Source organism: Carettochelys insculpta, chromosome 11 (genome assembly GCF_033958435.1).
Source record: "Carettochelys insculpta isolate YL-2023 chromosome 11, ASM3395843v1, whole genome shotgun sequence".
NCBI lineage: Eukaryota > Metazoa > Chordata > Testudines > Carettochelyidae > Carettochelys > Carettochelys insculpta.
Genome location: NC_134147.1, coordinates 16,704,018 through 16,718,653, shown reverse-complemented (window position 1 = coordinate 16,718,653; position 14,636 = coordinate 16,704,018). Strand labels below are relative to the sequence as shown.

Sequence of the window (14,636 nt, the reverse complement as noted above, 5' to 3'; positions counted from 1 at the left end):
GACGTGCCTTCCCTCCTACACACTCCCCATCCACCCAAGTATTCCTTCTCTGCATGTGACCCATACGCCCCCTCCCCAACCCTGTCACAGCCCCAGACACTCAGGGCTGGCAGGGACTTCACAGCAGCTGCTTCACAGTTTCACTTTTATTTCAAGCACACACAAGCAGAGCCCCATACCCCGGGGCCATAATGTGCCCCTCAATGGGGTGGACCCTGTTGTCCAGGTGGGAGGCTGGCACGGACGGGGGAGTGGTGTGAACTTGTCCATTGCCCCCAGTCTGTGTTCTTCAGCTGCCCAGCAGCCACTTCCCAGGACCCTCCAGCGCCCTTGTCTCCCCGTCACAGCTTCCTGTAAGCCCCCACGGTGAGGTCGAAGAGCTGGGGGTTGTAGAACCGGCCCTGCTTGTCCAGCAGGAAGTACAGGGGCCGCCCCCTGACCTTGAGGGGAATCACAGCAGGCACCTCGGAACGGTGGAAGGTGCAGGAGACCTGGCGCAGGGGTACGGTGAAGGACGAGCTCAGCCCAAAGGGGTAGTAGGTGCTGAGGGTCACGTCCCGGGCCCCCCGGTGCAGCACCACCTGCCACACATAGCGGCGCGAGTACACGAAGCCGGCAGCCACGATCAGCGAACCTGGAAAGGACAGAGGACCCCCCCAGGCGCCATCAGCCTCCTCCAGACAGCGCTGGCTGCGGGGCTGGGATTGGGGCTGCTGCAAAACTGGAGGGGGGCCCGGGGCGGGGCTACAGGGAACTACACATTGGAAAAGGGCAGCGGCGGGGCCGGCGGCGGCCTCCCCCGACTCCCACCGGCGGGAGGTGACACCACTCAGCGGCGCCCGGCCCCCCTTCCCCAGGGTCCAGGCAGCTCCCACCCCGGCCTCTGCCCCCCCCCCCGCAGGAGGTCCCACGGCCGGGTCCGGGGCTCACGCTGCGCAATGGCTCCACCCCTCGCGCCAGGGTGCGCAGAACGTTGGCGGCGCCGCCCAGCCAATGAGCGGGGCCCCATCCAGCGGCGGGCGCACGTGGGAGGAAAGCTCGGCGGGAACCCGGTCCGGCTCCCCCTCCCGCCCCGCCCCGCGCGCGCTGGCGCGCTCGCTCACCCACGGCCAGGCAGGACACGGAGAAGCCGTAGCGCCACCTGTCGGAGGCCGCGGGCCGCAGCGTGCTGTGGGCGAGGTGCGCCAGGTAGGCCCAGAACGCGAACTGCCCCGCGCAGAACAGCCCCAGCAGGCGGAAGAAGCGGCCCCGCTCGTGCCGGAAGAGCAGCACGTCCCGGGGCACGCGCGTGTCCAAGGGGGACGCCCCCCGCGCCGGGCCCGCCGAGCCGCGCGCGCCGCCGAGCCGAGCCCAGGGGACCCCCGACCCCCACGTGCAGCAGCGCAGGCCCCAGAGCCGCAGCTGCCCGGCCCCCGCCATCGCTTCCTTGCCGCCCGGGGGCGTCTGGGACTGGTAGTCAGAGCGGCGGCTCCTTCCGTCGGGCAGAGCCCCGCCCCCCCCAAGCCGCAGCGCGGCTGGGAGAACGCGGGGAAGCCCTGGAGGTGACTGGGCTCGCGTGGGGGTGTGCGCGGGGATCTGTGTGTGGAGGGGTGACTGGGATTAATGGGGGATGCATCCAACGTAGCCTTCAGCCCAGAGCCTGACAAACACTTTATTGAACATGCAGGCCCCAGCCCGCACAGCCACAGAGGGGAGCAACAGGGCCCAGCTCTGCCCCACACATCTGCTTTAGCCAAATGCCCCAGCACCTCCTAAAAGGGTGAAAACAAGATCTGCTCCCGCAGATGCAGGGAAATGAACAGTCACCCCCCCCGGGATTCTTGCAGACCATCCTGGCCCCTGGGGTGGGGGCAAAGTGGAGCATGGCCATTGACAAACCCAGTCCTCCATAGAAGAGAACAGTAACTGCTCCAGTTCTCCCAAAAACCACAACGCATCAGCACCCCTGGAAAACCCTGTCCTATTCCTACAGCTGTGCTCCACCTACCTGCACAGCAGCTCCAAGAGATGACTGGCAGGGGGCAAAGGCCTGCCCAGCACCTGCTCTGCCCCTCTCAGGCTCTGCCTGCCTCAGGGAGACATCGCCAAGCCCCTACGGCTGCTTTTCCCCTGAGGAAAGTGCAAGTTAAGGGAGGGGGGCCTGCAACCCAGCAGGGCTGAGGTGTGAGGCCAGCTTGGCTTGGCTGCAGGGAAAGTGAGATGTGGTGTCTATGAGTAGCACACGCAAGCCTGGGCCCAGAAGCCACTCCTAGAACTACTCATTTTAAAAACATTTTAAAAAGTCATTTCTCCCCTCCACGTGAAAAGTCCTGGCTCTGTCCTCCAAGCTGCTCCAGCAGCATCTGCTTCTCTCCTGGTTCCTCTGTGGCTGGAAATGGAGGCAGGGCAGCACGGCCTGAACCATCTGCATCACCCCCAAGTCCACGGGCATGTTGCAGGGGCTGCCCCTTTGAGAGTCCAGGCCCCATGGCTGCTCCCAGCGATGATCCCCCACCTTTGTTATTTTAAACTTGCATTTATTTACAAAAACTGTCATGGAAAATAAAATATCAGCCATGGGGGAACTGCAGGGTCGCTGCTCACTTGAGAAACGCCACCTCTGGGATCTTCCCCTCTGTCTGCAAGAGATCAAGGAACTAGTCACTCGGACTCTGAGCATTACAGTGCCCTGGCACCCAGGAAGAGGCCAAATAGAACCCCCTACCTCCCAGCCACTCGCCCATTCACTTGATACCACCTCCCTTCCAGAGCCAAGGACAGGGTGTGGACAGGAGTCCTCCTCCTAGCCCCAAGGCTTTCCTCCCCCAGGCTGTCCTTTCCTGTGCCTAGGGGAGGAGATGTGTGGAAGAGGGCACGGAGAAGGGGCCACTCCCCAGATTTTGGTAAGTGCTCCAAAGCAGCACTTTGCTATGGGGGGAGTGTGGGGTCTGGGATAGAGATTGGATGCAGAAAGGCTCAAGGTAGAGGAGTGGGGTGCAGGTGTGGGTGTGAGGGAGCTGGGGTGAAGGATGGAGTTGTGACCTGGGGTAGGGTATTGGGATGCAGCACCTGGGAGGGGACATGGGTGCAGGAGAGGATTCTGCCCTGGGGGTGAGGTATAGATGCAGGTAGAGGGTCTGAGGCGGAGTTGTGCCCTAGGGGAGGGGTGTGTGCAGAGGGTTGGGTGGGAGCCTTGGGGGTGGGATTGGGGTGCAGGAGAGGATTCTGGCCAGGGGAGGGCTGTAGAAGGGAGTTGGGGTGCTAGAGGCAGGCTCTGGCCAGGAGGCAGCACTCTCAGACAAGTTCCCTACTTACCAGCAGCCCCAGCTGGCTCAAAGTGACTAGCCGCTGTTCCAGATGGATCTGGGCTGAAGGGGTGGAAAGAGGCTTTGTACACAGCCCCCAACCCCAGCAAAATCGCTCAACTCCCAGTGGCTGGTTGCTGGCAAACAGGAGCTGAGAGATGTTGCAGAGGGGTGGGGAGGTATGCAAAGTCCCCTGGCCTATGAGAGAATGAGGCAGCCCAGGCTCCTGCAGAACACAGCCCCAGGAGAGAAGATCCTTGTGGGGATATAAAAAGGGCCAAGGCAACCACGGTGGTTCCTGGCCCCATTTTGCCCTCAATCTCTGAGCACGGAATGAACATGCCCCTGACTCCTCCCCTCCCCTGGTGCAGGAGTCAGACTTCCAACCCCCAGGGAGGGCCTTAGGCTCAGACCCAGGCTCACCTTGAGCTGGGTGAAAACCTGGGCTGCTTGGCTGTAGTCCCAGTCGTTGTCCTGGAGGCACCTAGGCAGAGGGAGACTATCAATGAGCAAGCGATGGCCAGAGGGCAGCACAACCCCCTCTGCCCGTCCCCACAACCTTTCCCAGGGCCTACGTACTTTTGGGACCATTCAATGTTCATGCCAGACTGCATGGCAAAGGCATGTAGCATCTCCTGCTGCTCGGCCGACAGCGTGGGCACGGGGCTGGACGAAGGTGTGGGGGCCGGCATCACGAAGGCCTTGCGGATCTCCTCCGTGTTTGCTTTGCGCACAAACAGCTGGTCATTCACGATGCACAGCCTGTGGCAAAGGGAGGGAGAGTGAGGCACTGGGGAATCCCCAGCCTTAGACAAAGTGTTCTGTATTCTTTATAGGAATATGACACAATTGGACTATGCTTTATGTGAGACATCACTGGAAAGCTTGTAATCTACTGAACAGGCTTCTTGGTGTGCGTGCATCCCTCCTGTATTTGAAGTTAGAAATATGAAGTATAAGCCTGTGTTACTGAGGTACTTGTACCAGGTGAGGCCTGTTAGTCATACTCAAGGAACTAATGGCCCAATACTCAGGACAACAATCTTTGAATAGATTTGTTTTTCCCTTAAGCCTAGAAGGAGGGTCTGTGGCGAGTCCCACCAAGACAAGTGGCCACATCACCTGATGCTGGGCTCCATCGTGGATGCTGTACTTTTCCACAGAAGCAGAGGGAAAGTTTAAACTGAACTCAAAAGGATTCCCCCTCTTTCAAAATCAACCTAAAAGGTGGGGAACAAGGGAATAATCTTGGTTGTCAGTTCTCCCAGGCTACCCCACCAGAGATGAGTACTGGAAACAAGCAAGACTGAACTGAAGGAAGTGGACCGGACTGGAAGGGTGCCTAGTCTGCAATGATTACTTGAGGGCGAGATAGTACACGTAACTAGTTTCTTTAGTGTCTTAAGCTCAATGTGTGTTTTCTCCTTTGCTTAGTAACCTACTTGATTCTGCATGCTCAAGACCCCTTCAAATCCTACCTTTTATACTTCAAAAAGTCAGTTTTGTTTATTAACAAACCCAGTGTAAGTAACTGATATTGGGGCAGGGGAGAAGGAAGGAGTCTGTGTATCTCGCTCCTTATACTGAGACAGAGAATTTCACCAGCTTATGCTGTCCATAAGGGGTTTATGCGAGGCTTTGGGCCCTACTGGGGCCGGGTAGCTCAGCGCTGGAGACACGTATCTCGCTGTGTTGTTTGCAGTGGAAAGCTGCAGCTTTGGGGGCCAGCCCAGACCTGGGGGCTGGGTTGCGGCAGGCTAGTGTCTCTGACACAGAAAAGACAGGGAGGGTAGTGGAGGACTAAGGTGGCAGGGAAACAGGCTCAGTGGAGTCACACCTCATTAGGGTACGGCACCGAAGGGCCCAACCCATCATACATCCCCCACTCAGAGCCCACAAGTGAAGGGAAAGAAGCCAGGATTCGCATCTCTCCTCCACACACACGCAACCTGAGGGATTCCCTCCCCACAAGAACTGAGGACAACAGACTGTGGGGATTCCCATCCCTTCTGCACACGCCCTGGGAAGAGGGAGGAAGACTGCCATCTATTTGCCATCCCCCACCCCGGGAACTAAGCAGGTGCTAAGGATCCCCTCTGTCCATCCTCCACACACATGGGGGTGAGGCACTGCTGGGGGGAATCCCAACTATCTCCCGTCCACCTCCAGGCTGGGCACACAGGGGAAGAAAGGCTATTGACCCTTTTGCCTAGGGACAGCAGCCTCCAGCCTGTTCTACTGCAGCACATCCATGGAGATCCCTCCTGCGTTTCCACCCACCCCCAACCTCAGTGCCCCCTTCTCCCCACTTACCCTGTGATGCCAGCTGGCACAGCAATGAACATGCGGGTGAAGGCTCTAACCAAATCCCGGGACTTGCCCTCCACTGCAGAGAGAGAGAGAGCAGAACCCTGTGAATGGGAACGGGCAAAGGGCCTTCCACCGGGGGTGGGGCAGGATGTCCTTAGCCAGGAGAGGTGCAAGGAGCGAGGGGCGCTGAGAAATGGAGGATGGGGGCTTTTGGACACTCACCTTCCTTGAAAACCCCATGGACAGCAAAGCACAGCAGCGTATTCTGCAATAGGAGAGGGGGTCACTGAAACGCCATCCCCTCACCATCCCCACAGCCCAGGGGACGTACCTGTGCTGCCCTCCCCAATGGACCAAGTGACTTCCGCCTCCCTCTGCTCCTCCAGTCCCCTGCAGCCAGCCAGCCCTTCCCCTGGCGTGGGGGCACTGCCCCCATTCCCCCTCCCTGCAGCCCAGCTCAGCCCAGCCGGGGGCAGGGCACTCACCGTATGTGCGCAGACGTCCACCACAAAGGAGTTAATGTCATGCTGGGTCTTGGGCAGTTCGTTCAGGAAGGCCACCACATTCAGCCTTGTGTGCTTGAGCAGTTTGAAGCGCAGAGCTGGAGGGGGAGGTGAGACCCCACCCGGTCACAGCACCAAAGTACCACACCCTCAACTCTGCCCCTCCAAACCCCAACCTGAGTCTGCAGCAAGTCTGAGCTGGTCACTCACAGGCGGGCGGGGGGGCATCTACCCTGAGCATAACCAACTCAAAAGCCCCACACCAGCCTGAACAGCCACAGCTCATCTTCCCAACGGGCAGTAGCTGCCCTGAGCCCGCAGAGAGGAGTGCCGCTTTGAGGGTAGTGCAGCCCCCTTCCCCATATGCACTTACTGGGGTCCTTGAGTTTCTTTACGTTCCTGCTGCCTTTGAAGTATTCACTCAGGATACTTCTGTGAAGAAGGGAAGTCCAGTGAGGAGCTGGGGGTGGTGCTCCCTTGCTTGTGCCCCACCAGCCCCACAGTGAAGTGTAATGAAAAGCTCCTCCCTTACCCGGCTCCCTGAGATTTACAAATGGGAGCAGAGGGGGTCTGGCCCTGCTGGGCAGGAGAGGGACGAGCCCCAATTAGCAGAAGGGAAATGGCACACAGGGGGAAAGGAGGTGCCTGAGGACACCCTGTGAACTGGGGTCAAGCCAGAGAGAAAACCCAGAACCCAGGCTCCCAGCCCCCCCCCGGCTCTAGCCACAAGATACCACTCTCCCCGAGAGCTGGGGATAGAACCCAAGCGTCCTGACTCCCAGCCCCACACCCCCAGCCCTCCTATGCTGGGAACAGGACCTGGGCCTCTGGGTTCACCGCGGGGATGCTCTTCAGGAGGGCAGGGACTAAGCCCTAGGGGACATACCTGGCGGGGTTCTGGGGGAGAAAAGGGATGCTGAGGGAACAGCAGGCCCCATCGTGGTAGGCATCCAGCAGTCCCTGCCTGTCACCAGAGTCGTACACAGAGTAATACCTGCCAGGGAGAGAGCGAGTTAGCCCAGGGAGGCTGTGCTGCTAGAGCAGCCACTTCATTATCCCACCTCGGAGCTCCCCTAACCCCTGACTGCCCTGTGCCCCCACCCGTGACACTGGAACAGATACACACGCCCCCTCCCGGACTCATCCCCATGTCAAGATACTTACTGCTGCAGGAAGCGCATCACCAGTGCCTTCAGGTCATCTGAGCCATAGTAGCTGCCCTGGGGGGAAGAGGGGATCAGAGAATGGACCCGTTAGTGCCCTGGCTTGGAGCCATCCCCCCAGAATACCCTGTCCCAGCCCCAGGCCCTGCCTGGCTCTGCCCAGCCCCGTTCTGCACCCCAGCCCGCCCACCAGTGATTAGTGGCCTTGCTCCAAGTCCCCCACTCCCTGGCCCCTTTACCTTGCAGGGAGGGAGGGTGGTGGGCGCTTCCACGTCAAACACAATGGGCGGGGGGAGCTCGTGGCCGTCCTGCAGAGAGGCAAAGGGAGAGCAGTGAGCAGAGTGGGCCCCAGCAGCAGGTCTCGAACGGGGCAGCCCCCGCTCAGCGCAGCTCACTCACCAGGCGCAGAAGCTTCGGGAACCGCTGGCGGACGGCGCTGTCAGAAACGGGACATGAATCAGTGAGGTGGCAGAGCCATCAGGGCCCAGCCTGACCCCTCTGGGGCCTCCTTCCCTCTGACCCCACCCCCCTCCCCTTGGCACTGACTCCGCAGGCCCTAGAACAGAGCTGCCCCGAGCCCAGAACCACAGTCCCCGCTTCCCAATGCAGCACCCTCTTCTTGCCCCAGCAGGGCAGGGACACATCACCAAGGGGCTGAGTGGCAGGAACAAAACAAATGCCCCAAGGTTTCTCCGCCAAGTGGGGGAGGAAGAGACCAGGGCTTTACTCCATTCATCTTTCCCCCCCACCCCCCCCCCAGATCTTGAAGCCTAGGCAAATTTACAGGCCCAGGAACGCTGTGGGGCTGGTGCGGCATGGCTGAAGGGCTCCACACTTACCTGGCTCTTACTCACCTATGCGGCTAATCTCCAGTGAGGAGAGAGAGTGGGGGTGGGGCGGGGAAGACAGGGGCAGGATAGCGGGGGGAGAGAACATGGATTCCCACTGATCATGGAACCGTCGTCATTGCAACCAACTTACAGCTGGGGGAAAGCTTCCTGCATCAAGGCCCAGAGCTAATTAACGTCCACACCACAGCAAGTGGAGCAGGGAGGACAGAGGAGGGGAGGAGAGAGGGAAGCAGTGGCCCAGAGGAAAGGAGGAGAGAACAGGAGGAGAGGGGGACGCAGGAGCACAGCCTCTTCCTTCCCTGCCTGGCTCCTCACATCCACCCCAGAGAGGGGCTGCAGAGGCTCGAGGGAGGTTCGCTCTGGAGAATGCAGCATTCTGGTCAATGAAAAGCCCAGGCCTCCTGCTCCTGCTCCGAGCTAGCCCTTGCCATGCCCGCTGCCATGGCAGGACCTGGGGCCGCTGATGGGCTTGTGTGCAGCTGCTCACACACAGCACAAGAGAACGACGTGGTATGTGCCAGGCCCCGCCGCCAGGAGCACCCCTCTGCGCTGACCGCCGTGCGGTCTGGTTTGGCCACTGCACGGCTGTGCCTGTCTTAGGTTGTTCCTCCCGTGAGGAATCTTACCCGTCTCTGGCTAACCAGCCATCGTTGAGGGCCAAACCGGGGGGGACGCAGGGACTGGCCATCACAACAGCTCCGGGAGCATTTGTGGTGCAGAGCGATAGGCAGGGGCAACCCCCTGAAACTCCATCTTCGGACAGAGACAACAAGCCCCTCTTGTGAGTGACTCGGGAGAGCAGATGAGAACAGTGCATCTCCCATGGCCAGCGTAGGAGCAGGGAAGCTTGAAGAGGCTGTGCGGCCTGGAGTCCCAGTCCCCAGGATGGGAGAGGAAGAGGAAGAAGGGGAAGAGGGAAGGAGGGGGAGAGGCGAGGCGAGGCGAAGAGAGCAGAGCAGAGCAGAGCAGAGCAGAGGCAGGACCTGTGGGTTACTATGGGGAACAGGAGCATTGTGCGGAAAGGGGAGAGGGCTCCAAACTGGCTGAAATAGAAACCACTTCCATCAGCTGTGCAGCGTTCAGGTCCCATGCGCCTAGGAGGCCCCACAGCCTCAGCACAGTCAGGGAAGGGAACAGGACAACAGACACCATCTCTGAGTTCACTGGCAAGACAGGCCGGGATCCGGGTGGCATCTTTGTTCCGCTGCATTGCCCTCCACCGGGAGGGACAGGCCAAGCCATTGAGGCCAGGTCATCCACAGGCCCCAGAGGCTGCCACTGACCTGACATAAGAGGACTGGTCTCGGAAATTGTTGCACAGATAGTTTCCATCCAACCACAATTCCTCCAGCTTGAGCCCCTTCACCTTGTCCAGCTCCCGCTCAGACTTCAGCTGTGAAGAGCAGGAGAGGGGCACGACATGAGCACAAGGCCACGGGAGACGAGGCCGAGGCAGGGACGCTGGCAGCACCTACCTCATTGCGGGACAGGTTGAGGATCTTGAGATTGGTGGCTTTGTGGGGAAGCTCCGCCAGGTCATCCAGTTGGTACAGCTTATTGCCACTGAGATTCAGGGAGAGCAGCTACAATTGCAGAGGGGACAGAGGGTCAGGAGTCCAAGGCGCAGCTCCCCATCCCAGCAGGGTGGTAGGGCCCCAAGCACCCAGCTCAAGTCTCAGGAAGCTTCCCCACGCCTCACCTCTGGGATGTTATCTTTAATGATCTGCAGCACGGCCGTCATGCAGTTCCGTCGGTTCAGCACCATGTCAACGTTCTGTGCCACCAGGTCTGAAAGAGACACCCAGGCTGAGCACACCAGGCCATGGCCCCGTCCCCTCCCCATCCTCAGTACCAGCTCCACCCCCTGCCAGGAGAACACACACCTGGGTCTGTGCGAAGGTTCTTCAGGTCCAGGGCCTGCTGAGAGCCATCATATCTCTTACTCATAGTGAGCTGAAAGCACAGACACCATGGGTCAAAGGGGACTGGTCTGCAAAGCCCAGCAACAGAGAGCTGAAGCAGACAGGCAGGTCCTTTGCTTGGCTCCCAAGTGTCCGATGGGAGCCAGCTGGGGGAGAGCTTCCTGCATCAAGGCCCAGAGCTAATTAACGTCCACACCACAGCAAGTGGAGCAGGGAGGACAGAGGAGAGGGAAGCAGTGGCCTGGAGGAGAGAACAGGAGGAGAGGGGGACACAGGAGCACAGCCTCTTCCTTCCCTGCCTGGCTCCTCGCACCCACCCCAGAAGGGGACTGCAGAGGCAAGAGGGAGGTTCGTGCTGGAGCCACAGGGTGGAGTCTTGAGGATGCTTTGCCCAGGCCCACTGCAATGTGACAAGCCAGACAAGTTTCTCTCTCCCACGTCCCTCGCTCTCAGTATGCACCAGCAGTGCCCCCAACAGGAAACAGACCCATTTCCCAGAGCGCTCCCAAGAGCTGATGTGGGCTTGGAGCACTCTCCACACCACAGCGAGCCTCCCTGCAGAGCCCAGCAGGGGGCACAGGAGAGCTACCCCCTAGCACTCACCTTCAGCTGCTCAATCTCTTCCGGCTTCAGCTCCTTCCTGACACTCAGGGGTGGGGATGAGTGGTGGACAATTAGCACCACCTGGAAGAGAGACAATCCGGCTCAGGGAGGAGCAAGAGCCAGTACTGGGCAGGAAGCCGATGTCAACACACTGGGGGGCGGGGAGGTACCACAGAGGAGGGACTATGCGGTGCTGAGAAGTGTCCATCAGGTTATGAGGGGATCGGACACAGGCCATGTTCCCATGCTAATCTAGACAAAACAGCAGGGATCAGGCCTGGCCCAAGGAGTCCCCTTGGGAAAGGCAAGAACAAGGCCAGTCTGAGGAATTTCGTCCCTCCCTCACCTGGGGGGGGGGCTTTCCAGAATGGCCCAGGCGAGGGGGAACCATACCTTGTAGTTGTCTCGATCTACGAGCTTGCGTGACACCTGCTTGAGTGCATTGGCTATCATCATATCCTCAACGTAGAAGCAGGCCCGGCTTTGGTCGTAGTGGAACTGAGGGTAGAAGACAAGCAAGTCAGCAAGCCCTGGTGTTCACGCCCTGTCCACAGGCACTCCCATCCCTGCAGCTCCATGGCTGGGGAAGCTGAGGAGGACTGACTCACAAAGCCTGCACAGCAAGTCTACCAGAAGCAGGAAGCGAGCTCAGTAGTCTGTCCTGACTTTTTGGGCCTTCCTGCTGCAACCACTAGGCTCCTCTCCCCTCCCAGAGACTGGGATAAAACCCAAAGGTCCTGTCTGTCTCCCTGTATGATATCCCAGTGTAGCTCTCACCTCCACTGGAGTAAAGGGGACACGGCACACCTCCTGGAGGGAGCTCACAAGCCACGACTTGTCATACTTCTTTCCATAAGGAATCTAGGGGAAAAAAAGGCATTTATAAGAAGCCTATATGCTGGCAGCAAACTATGGGGCTGACTGTAAGGGAGGTCTCAGGGAGCAGCCCCATGGGCACATCAACCAGTGTGCAACAGAGTCCATCCCTTCCCACTGCCACAGAGGTGACTGCTGGCCACAAACCCAGCAGTCAGACCAGACATTTTGCTTCCTTCAGTAAGTCAGAGGAGCAGGGTGTCAAGGTGACCTGCAATAGATAGGGGTAGGGATTTAGCCACATTCCCTACTCCCGCCAGCACTCACTGTGACCTTGTACCATCTCCTCCGGACATTTTCGCGAGCTGTGCTTTCCTCCCGTTCCTGGAGGTTAAGCTCTCGCTTCACCGTGACCTGGATGTTCGTGGCACCTCCCCGGCCCCGGCTGTGCCAGTCATCTCCTCGTCTGTTCAGCCGCGACCCATAGGGAGAACTGGGAAACGGAGAGACGAAAACTCAGCATAAAAATCACAGAGTGGGGAGACCTTGAAAGCTAATGGACCCAGAAATACCTGCTTGACCCCCTGTGGTACACACCACACTGGGATAAAATCGCTGCAGCAGCCTCCAGACACAGAAGCCCTACTTAGTCCCAGCAGGAAAACCAGCATAACTTTCCCTGCTCCCCAGTCAAGGGCTAGAATGGAGCCGGTGCTCCCTGGAGCAGAGCACCCAATAATATCCCCCTAACTGCACCGCGCAGTCCCCCACAGTGGGGTCTGACTGACACTGGCACCCCACCACCCAGCGCCGCGCCGTCACACACGCTGCCAACAGCGCCTCTCGCTCACTATCTGGTTCGAGGGCTGTCATGGGCATCGCTCATGGGGACATCTCCATCGCCCTCCTCCAGCTGACCCGAAGGGCTGTGACCTGCTCCGCTTCGGCTCCACGCGCGGTGGCTCACGTCGCTGTACATCTTGCCTCGGAAGGGGACTCGGCCTTTCCTCCTCCTCGCGGGGAACCCCCCGCTCCCACCTGCGCCACCCACGCGGTCATCATGCTCTGCGCAGAACAGAAGGCTCGTCCGACACCATCCACGAACGTTCCCTCCTTAAATGCCTGACACACAAGCAAACCACCTACCCGAGCACCCGGACCCTCCCGGGCGCTGCATAAGAAAGAGCACCGTGCCTGACTCCCAGCGCAGCGCTCCCCTGCGAGCCTGGGGGCCCAGCTCCACCCACCCCCGCGAGTCCCTCATTAGCCTGGCCTCCCCCGCACTGGGCCAGGCGGCAGGGATCGGGCATTCCCCAGCTAGCTCACAAGGGAGACCAACCCCCCTCCAGCCCTACCGCCGGGACTGCACAGGCCCCCCAAGACCCCAGCCCCCGCCCCCGAAGGCCCCGCCCCCACGCGTGCCCAAAGGCCTCGGGCACAGCCCTCCGCGTCACCCAGCCCCTCACCGCTGTACCCCCCTTTCCCTTCCTCTGCCATCGAGCGCGGCTCCGCGCGCCGCCGCCGCCGCTGGGCGGGGCAAGAGACTCGCAGGAGTTAACCGAGCGGGGAACCAGACAACCGATTCCACCGCTCGGCTCGGCTGCCCGAGCGCATGCGTAAACAACCTGAGCCGCCGAGCTACGCGTGCGCATGCGGTGGGTGGGCTAACCCAAGCCATTGCGCACGCGCAGCGCGGCGGCTCAGGCGTACGGCGCTTCAAACGCTTTCCGCCGGGAGAGGTTACGCGTGCGCCGAACTCCGCCCCCCCCACCCCGATTTGCTCCCGAAGCGGTGGAGCTACTACGCATGCTCAGAAAAACGTGCCGCTCGAAACGGCAGAGAAAGCCATACTGCGCATGCTCCAAAGCGCCTCCTCTCTTCCCTTTCTGTAGCTGCTGGGAGGGAGTCCCCAGGGCTAGCTCTTCCGACGTCCCCGGTTCGAGCCTGGTCTGCGGCAGCTGGGAGCTCGCCCTATCAGATGTGTTCATGAAGTGTGTAGCAGGGTAACCCCCGCATCTCAGTAGCTACTCAGAGCATCTCGCTTTGGCCCTCTCCCCTGACACCTCAAAGGTCCTGGGTTCCAGTCCTGCGTGGTATGGGGTAGCTCAGTGGTTTGAGCATTGGCCAGCCAAACCCAGGGTTGTCAGCGCCATCCTTCAGGGGGCCAGCTGGGGCACATCCATTAAAACAATCCGTCAGGAATGGTGATAGGTCCTGCTGTGAGTACAGGGGACAGGACTGGGCTTGAAGACCTCTGAAGGTCCATTCCAGCTCTATGAGGTATAGCGCCATAGTCTGGCTGTAGTTCTTGAGGCAGCAACCCCAGTCCCTGGGACCACCCCTGTGAACACATCGCAGTTTCAGCAGGCATGGGGAGTACTATGATCCCACCTCTCCACTATGGCCACAGCTGTGACCAAAGGTCCTGCCTTCCTTATGGGCACAGGAGCAACTTGCAGGCCTGTACCCTTCTATTCATTGTGACACCATAATACCCTTTGCACTGGGGATGAAGTAGATCTACTACTACTTAACCCTTGTACTCCACATGGAGCACAGGTCATCTACAAGTCTCCTCCACTTCAATCTGTCTTGGGACAAAACTTCTAGCTGACCCCAGTTGTCATCCTTCAACGTCAGCAGATCTTCACCTCATCTGAGGTCTTCCTCTTGTGTGTTCCCTGTGAGAGTTTGACAGACTATGCTGGATGATGGTTTTCTGAGAGTGTGGCCTAGCTATAAGGTAAATGCACCCAGGAAGAATGAGTAGGACAGCTCTTCCTCACTTGCCCTTTGACCCTATTTTGCACTGTTTCTTCTAAAGTCCCTAGAGGCAGGATATCACATGGGAACCACAACTTTCACTTAAAATTACTCTCAAGGCTCTAGCCCCCCGGTCTTGGAGAGAAAAGATGTAAGCTGTTGCCAACCAGATCACAAAGAAATCAACCCCCACCCCACCACCAATCATTTTATGAAATAGAAATCTGGTGATTTTTATGGGGGCAAATTCATACTTATGTTTAACCCTTGAAATAGGCAGTATTGTAAACACACTGTAGCACGGGTTGTCTCTGATCTGTTTGTGCAGTACCAGCACAACAGGGCCCTGAACAAAAGTTTCCCATGACTACCACAAAAACAACAAGAGTCCTGTGACACCTTATAGACTAACAGATATTTT

General features: G+C 59.2%; 2 protein-coding genes and 1 long non-coding RNA gene across 4 annotated transcripts; 1 reads left to right on the top strand and 2 right to left on the bottom strand.

The window, feature by feature from the left end:
* Positions 1-136: 136 nt before the first annotated feature.
* Positions 137-1,478, bottom strand: TMEM223 (transmembrane protein 223). The gene is made up of 2 exons (XM_075006184.1): positions 1,104-1,478; positions 137-634 (listed from the first exon to the last, which is right to left on the bottom strand). Exons 1-2 carry the CDS (start codon positions 1,417-1,419, stop codon positions 342-344), a joined length of 609 nt encoding a protein of 202 aa, XP_074862285.1. The 5' UTR covers positions 1,420-1,478; the 3' UTR covers positions 137-341.
* On the top strand, positions 1,153-5,540 carry LOC142019372 (uncharacterized). Its single transcript, XR_012647045.1, has 4 exons — positions 1,153-1,188; positions 2,749-2,882; positions 4,121-4,271; positions 4,356-5,540. It is a non-coding gene; the product is annotated as an uncharacterized LOC142019372 (long non-coding RNA).
* On the bottom strand, positions 1,633-13,060 carry NXF1 (nuclear RNA export factor 1). 2 transcript variants are annotated; one of them, XM_075006179.1, is made up of 21 exons: positions 12,919-13,060; positions 12,304-12,517; positions 11,780-11,945; positions 11,414-11,497; positions 11,030-11,134; positions 10,637-10,717; positions 9,995-10,064; positions 9,811-9,899; positions 9,587-9,694; positions 9,395-9,504; positions 7,660-7,696; positions 7,500-7,568; positions 7,262-7,317; positions 6,984-7,091; positions 6,471-6,529; positions 6,080-6,195; positions 5,817-5,859; positions 5,598-5,670; positions 3,864-4,046; positions 3,708-3,768; positions 1,633-2,618 (listed from the first exon to the last, which is right to left on the bottom strand). In XM_075006179.1, the coding sequence occupies exons 1-21, from the start codon at positions 12,947-12,949 to the stop codon at positions 2,580-2,582; spliced, it is 1,902 nt and encodes a 633-aa protein (XP_074862280.1). In that variant the 5' UTR covers positions 12,950-13,060; the 3' UTR covers positions 1,633-2,579. The 2 variants fall into 2 exon arrangements, with proteins under 2 accessions (XP_074862280.1, XP_074862282.1); XM_075006181.1 differs by having other exon boundaries at positions 6,471-6,526.
* Between the last annotated feature and the right edge of the window lie 1,576 nt (positions 13,061-14,636).

Coding starts and splice junctions, on each gene's coding strand:
- TMEM223 (XM_075006184.1), bottom strand. CDS start 1,419: ATGGCGGGGGCCGGGCAGCTGCGGCTCTGGGGCCTGCGCTGCTGCACG. Junction 635..1,103: donor CGTGTCCTGCCTGGCCGTGG/GTGAGCGAGCGC, acceptor TGTCCTTTCCAG/GTTCGCTGATCGTGGCTGCC.
- NXF1 (XM_075006179.1), bottom strand. CDS start 12,949: ATGGCAGAGGAAGGGAAAGGGGGGTACAGCG. Junction 10,718..11,029: donor TAGATCGAGACAACTACAAG/GTATGGTTCCCC, acceptor TCTCTCTTCCAG/GTGGTGCTAATTGTCCACCA. Junction 2,619..3,707: donor AGGTTTTCACCCAGCTCAAG/GTGAGCCTGGGT, acceptor GATCTCTTGCAG/ACAGAGGGGAAGATCCCAGA.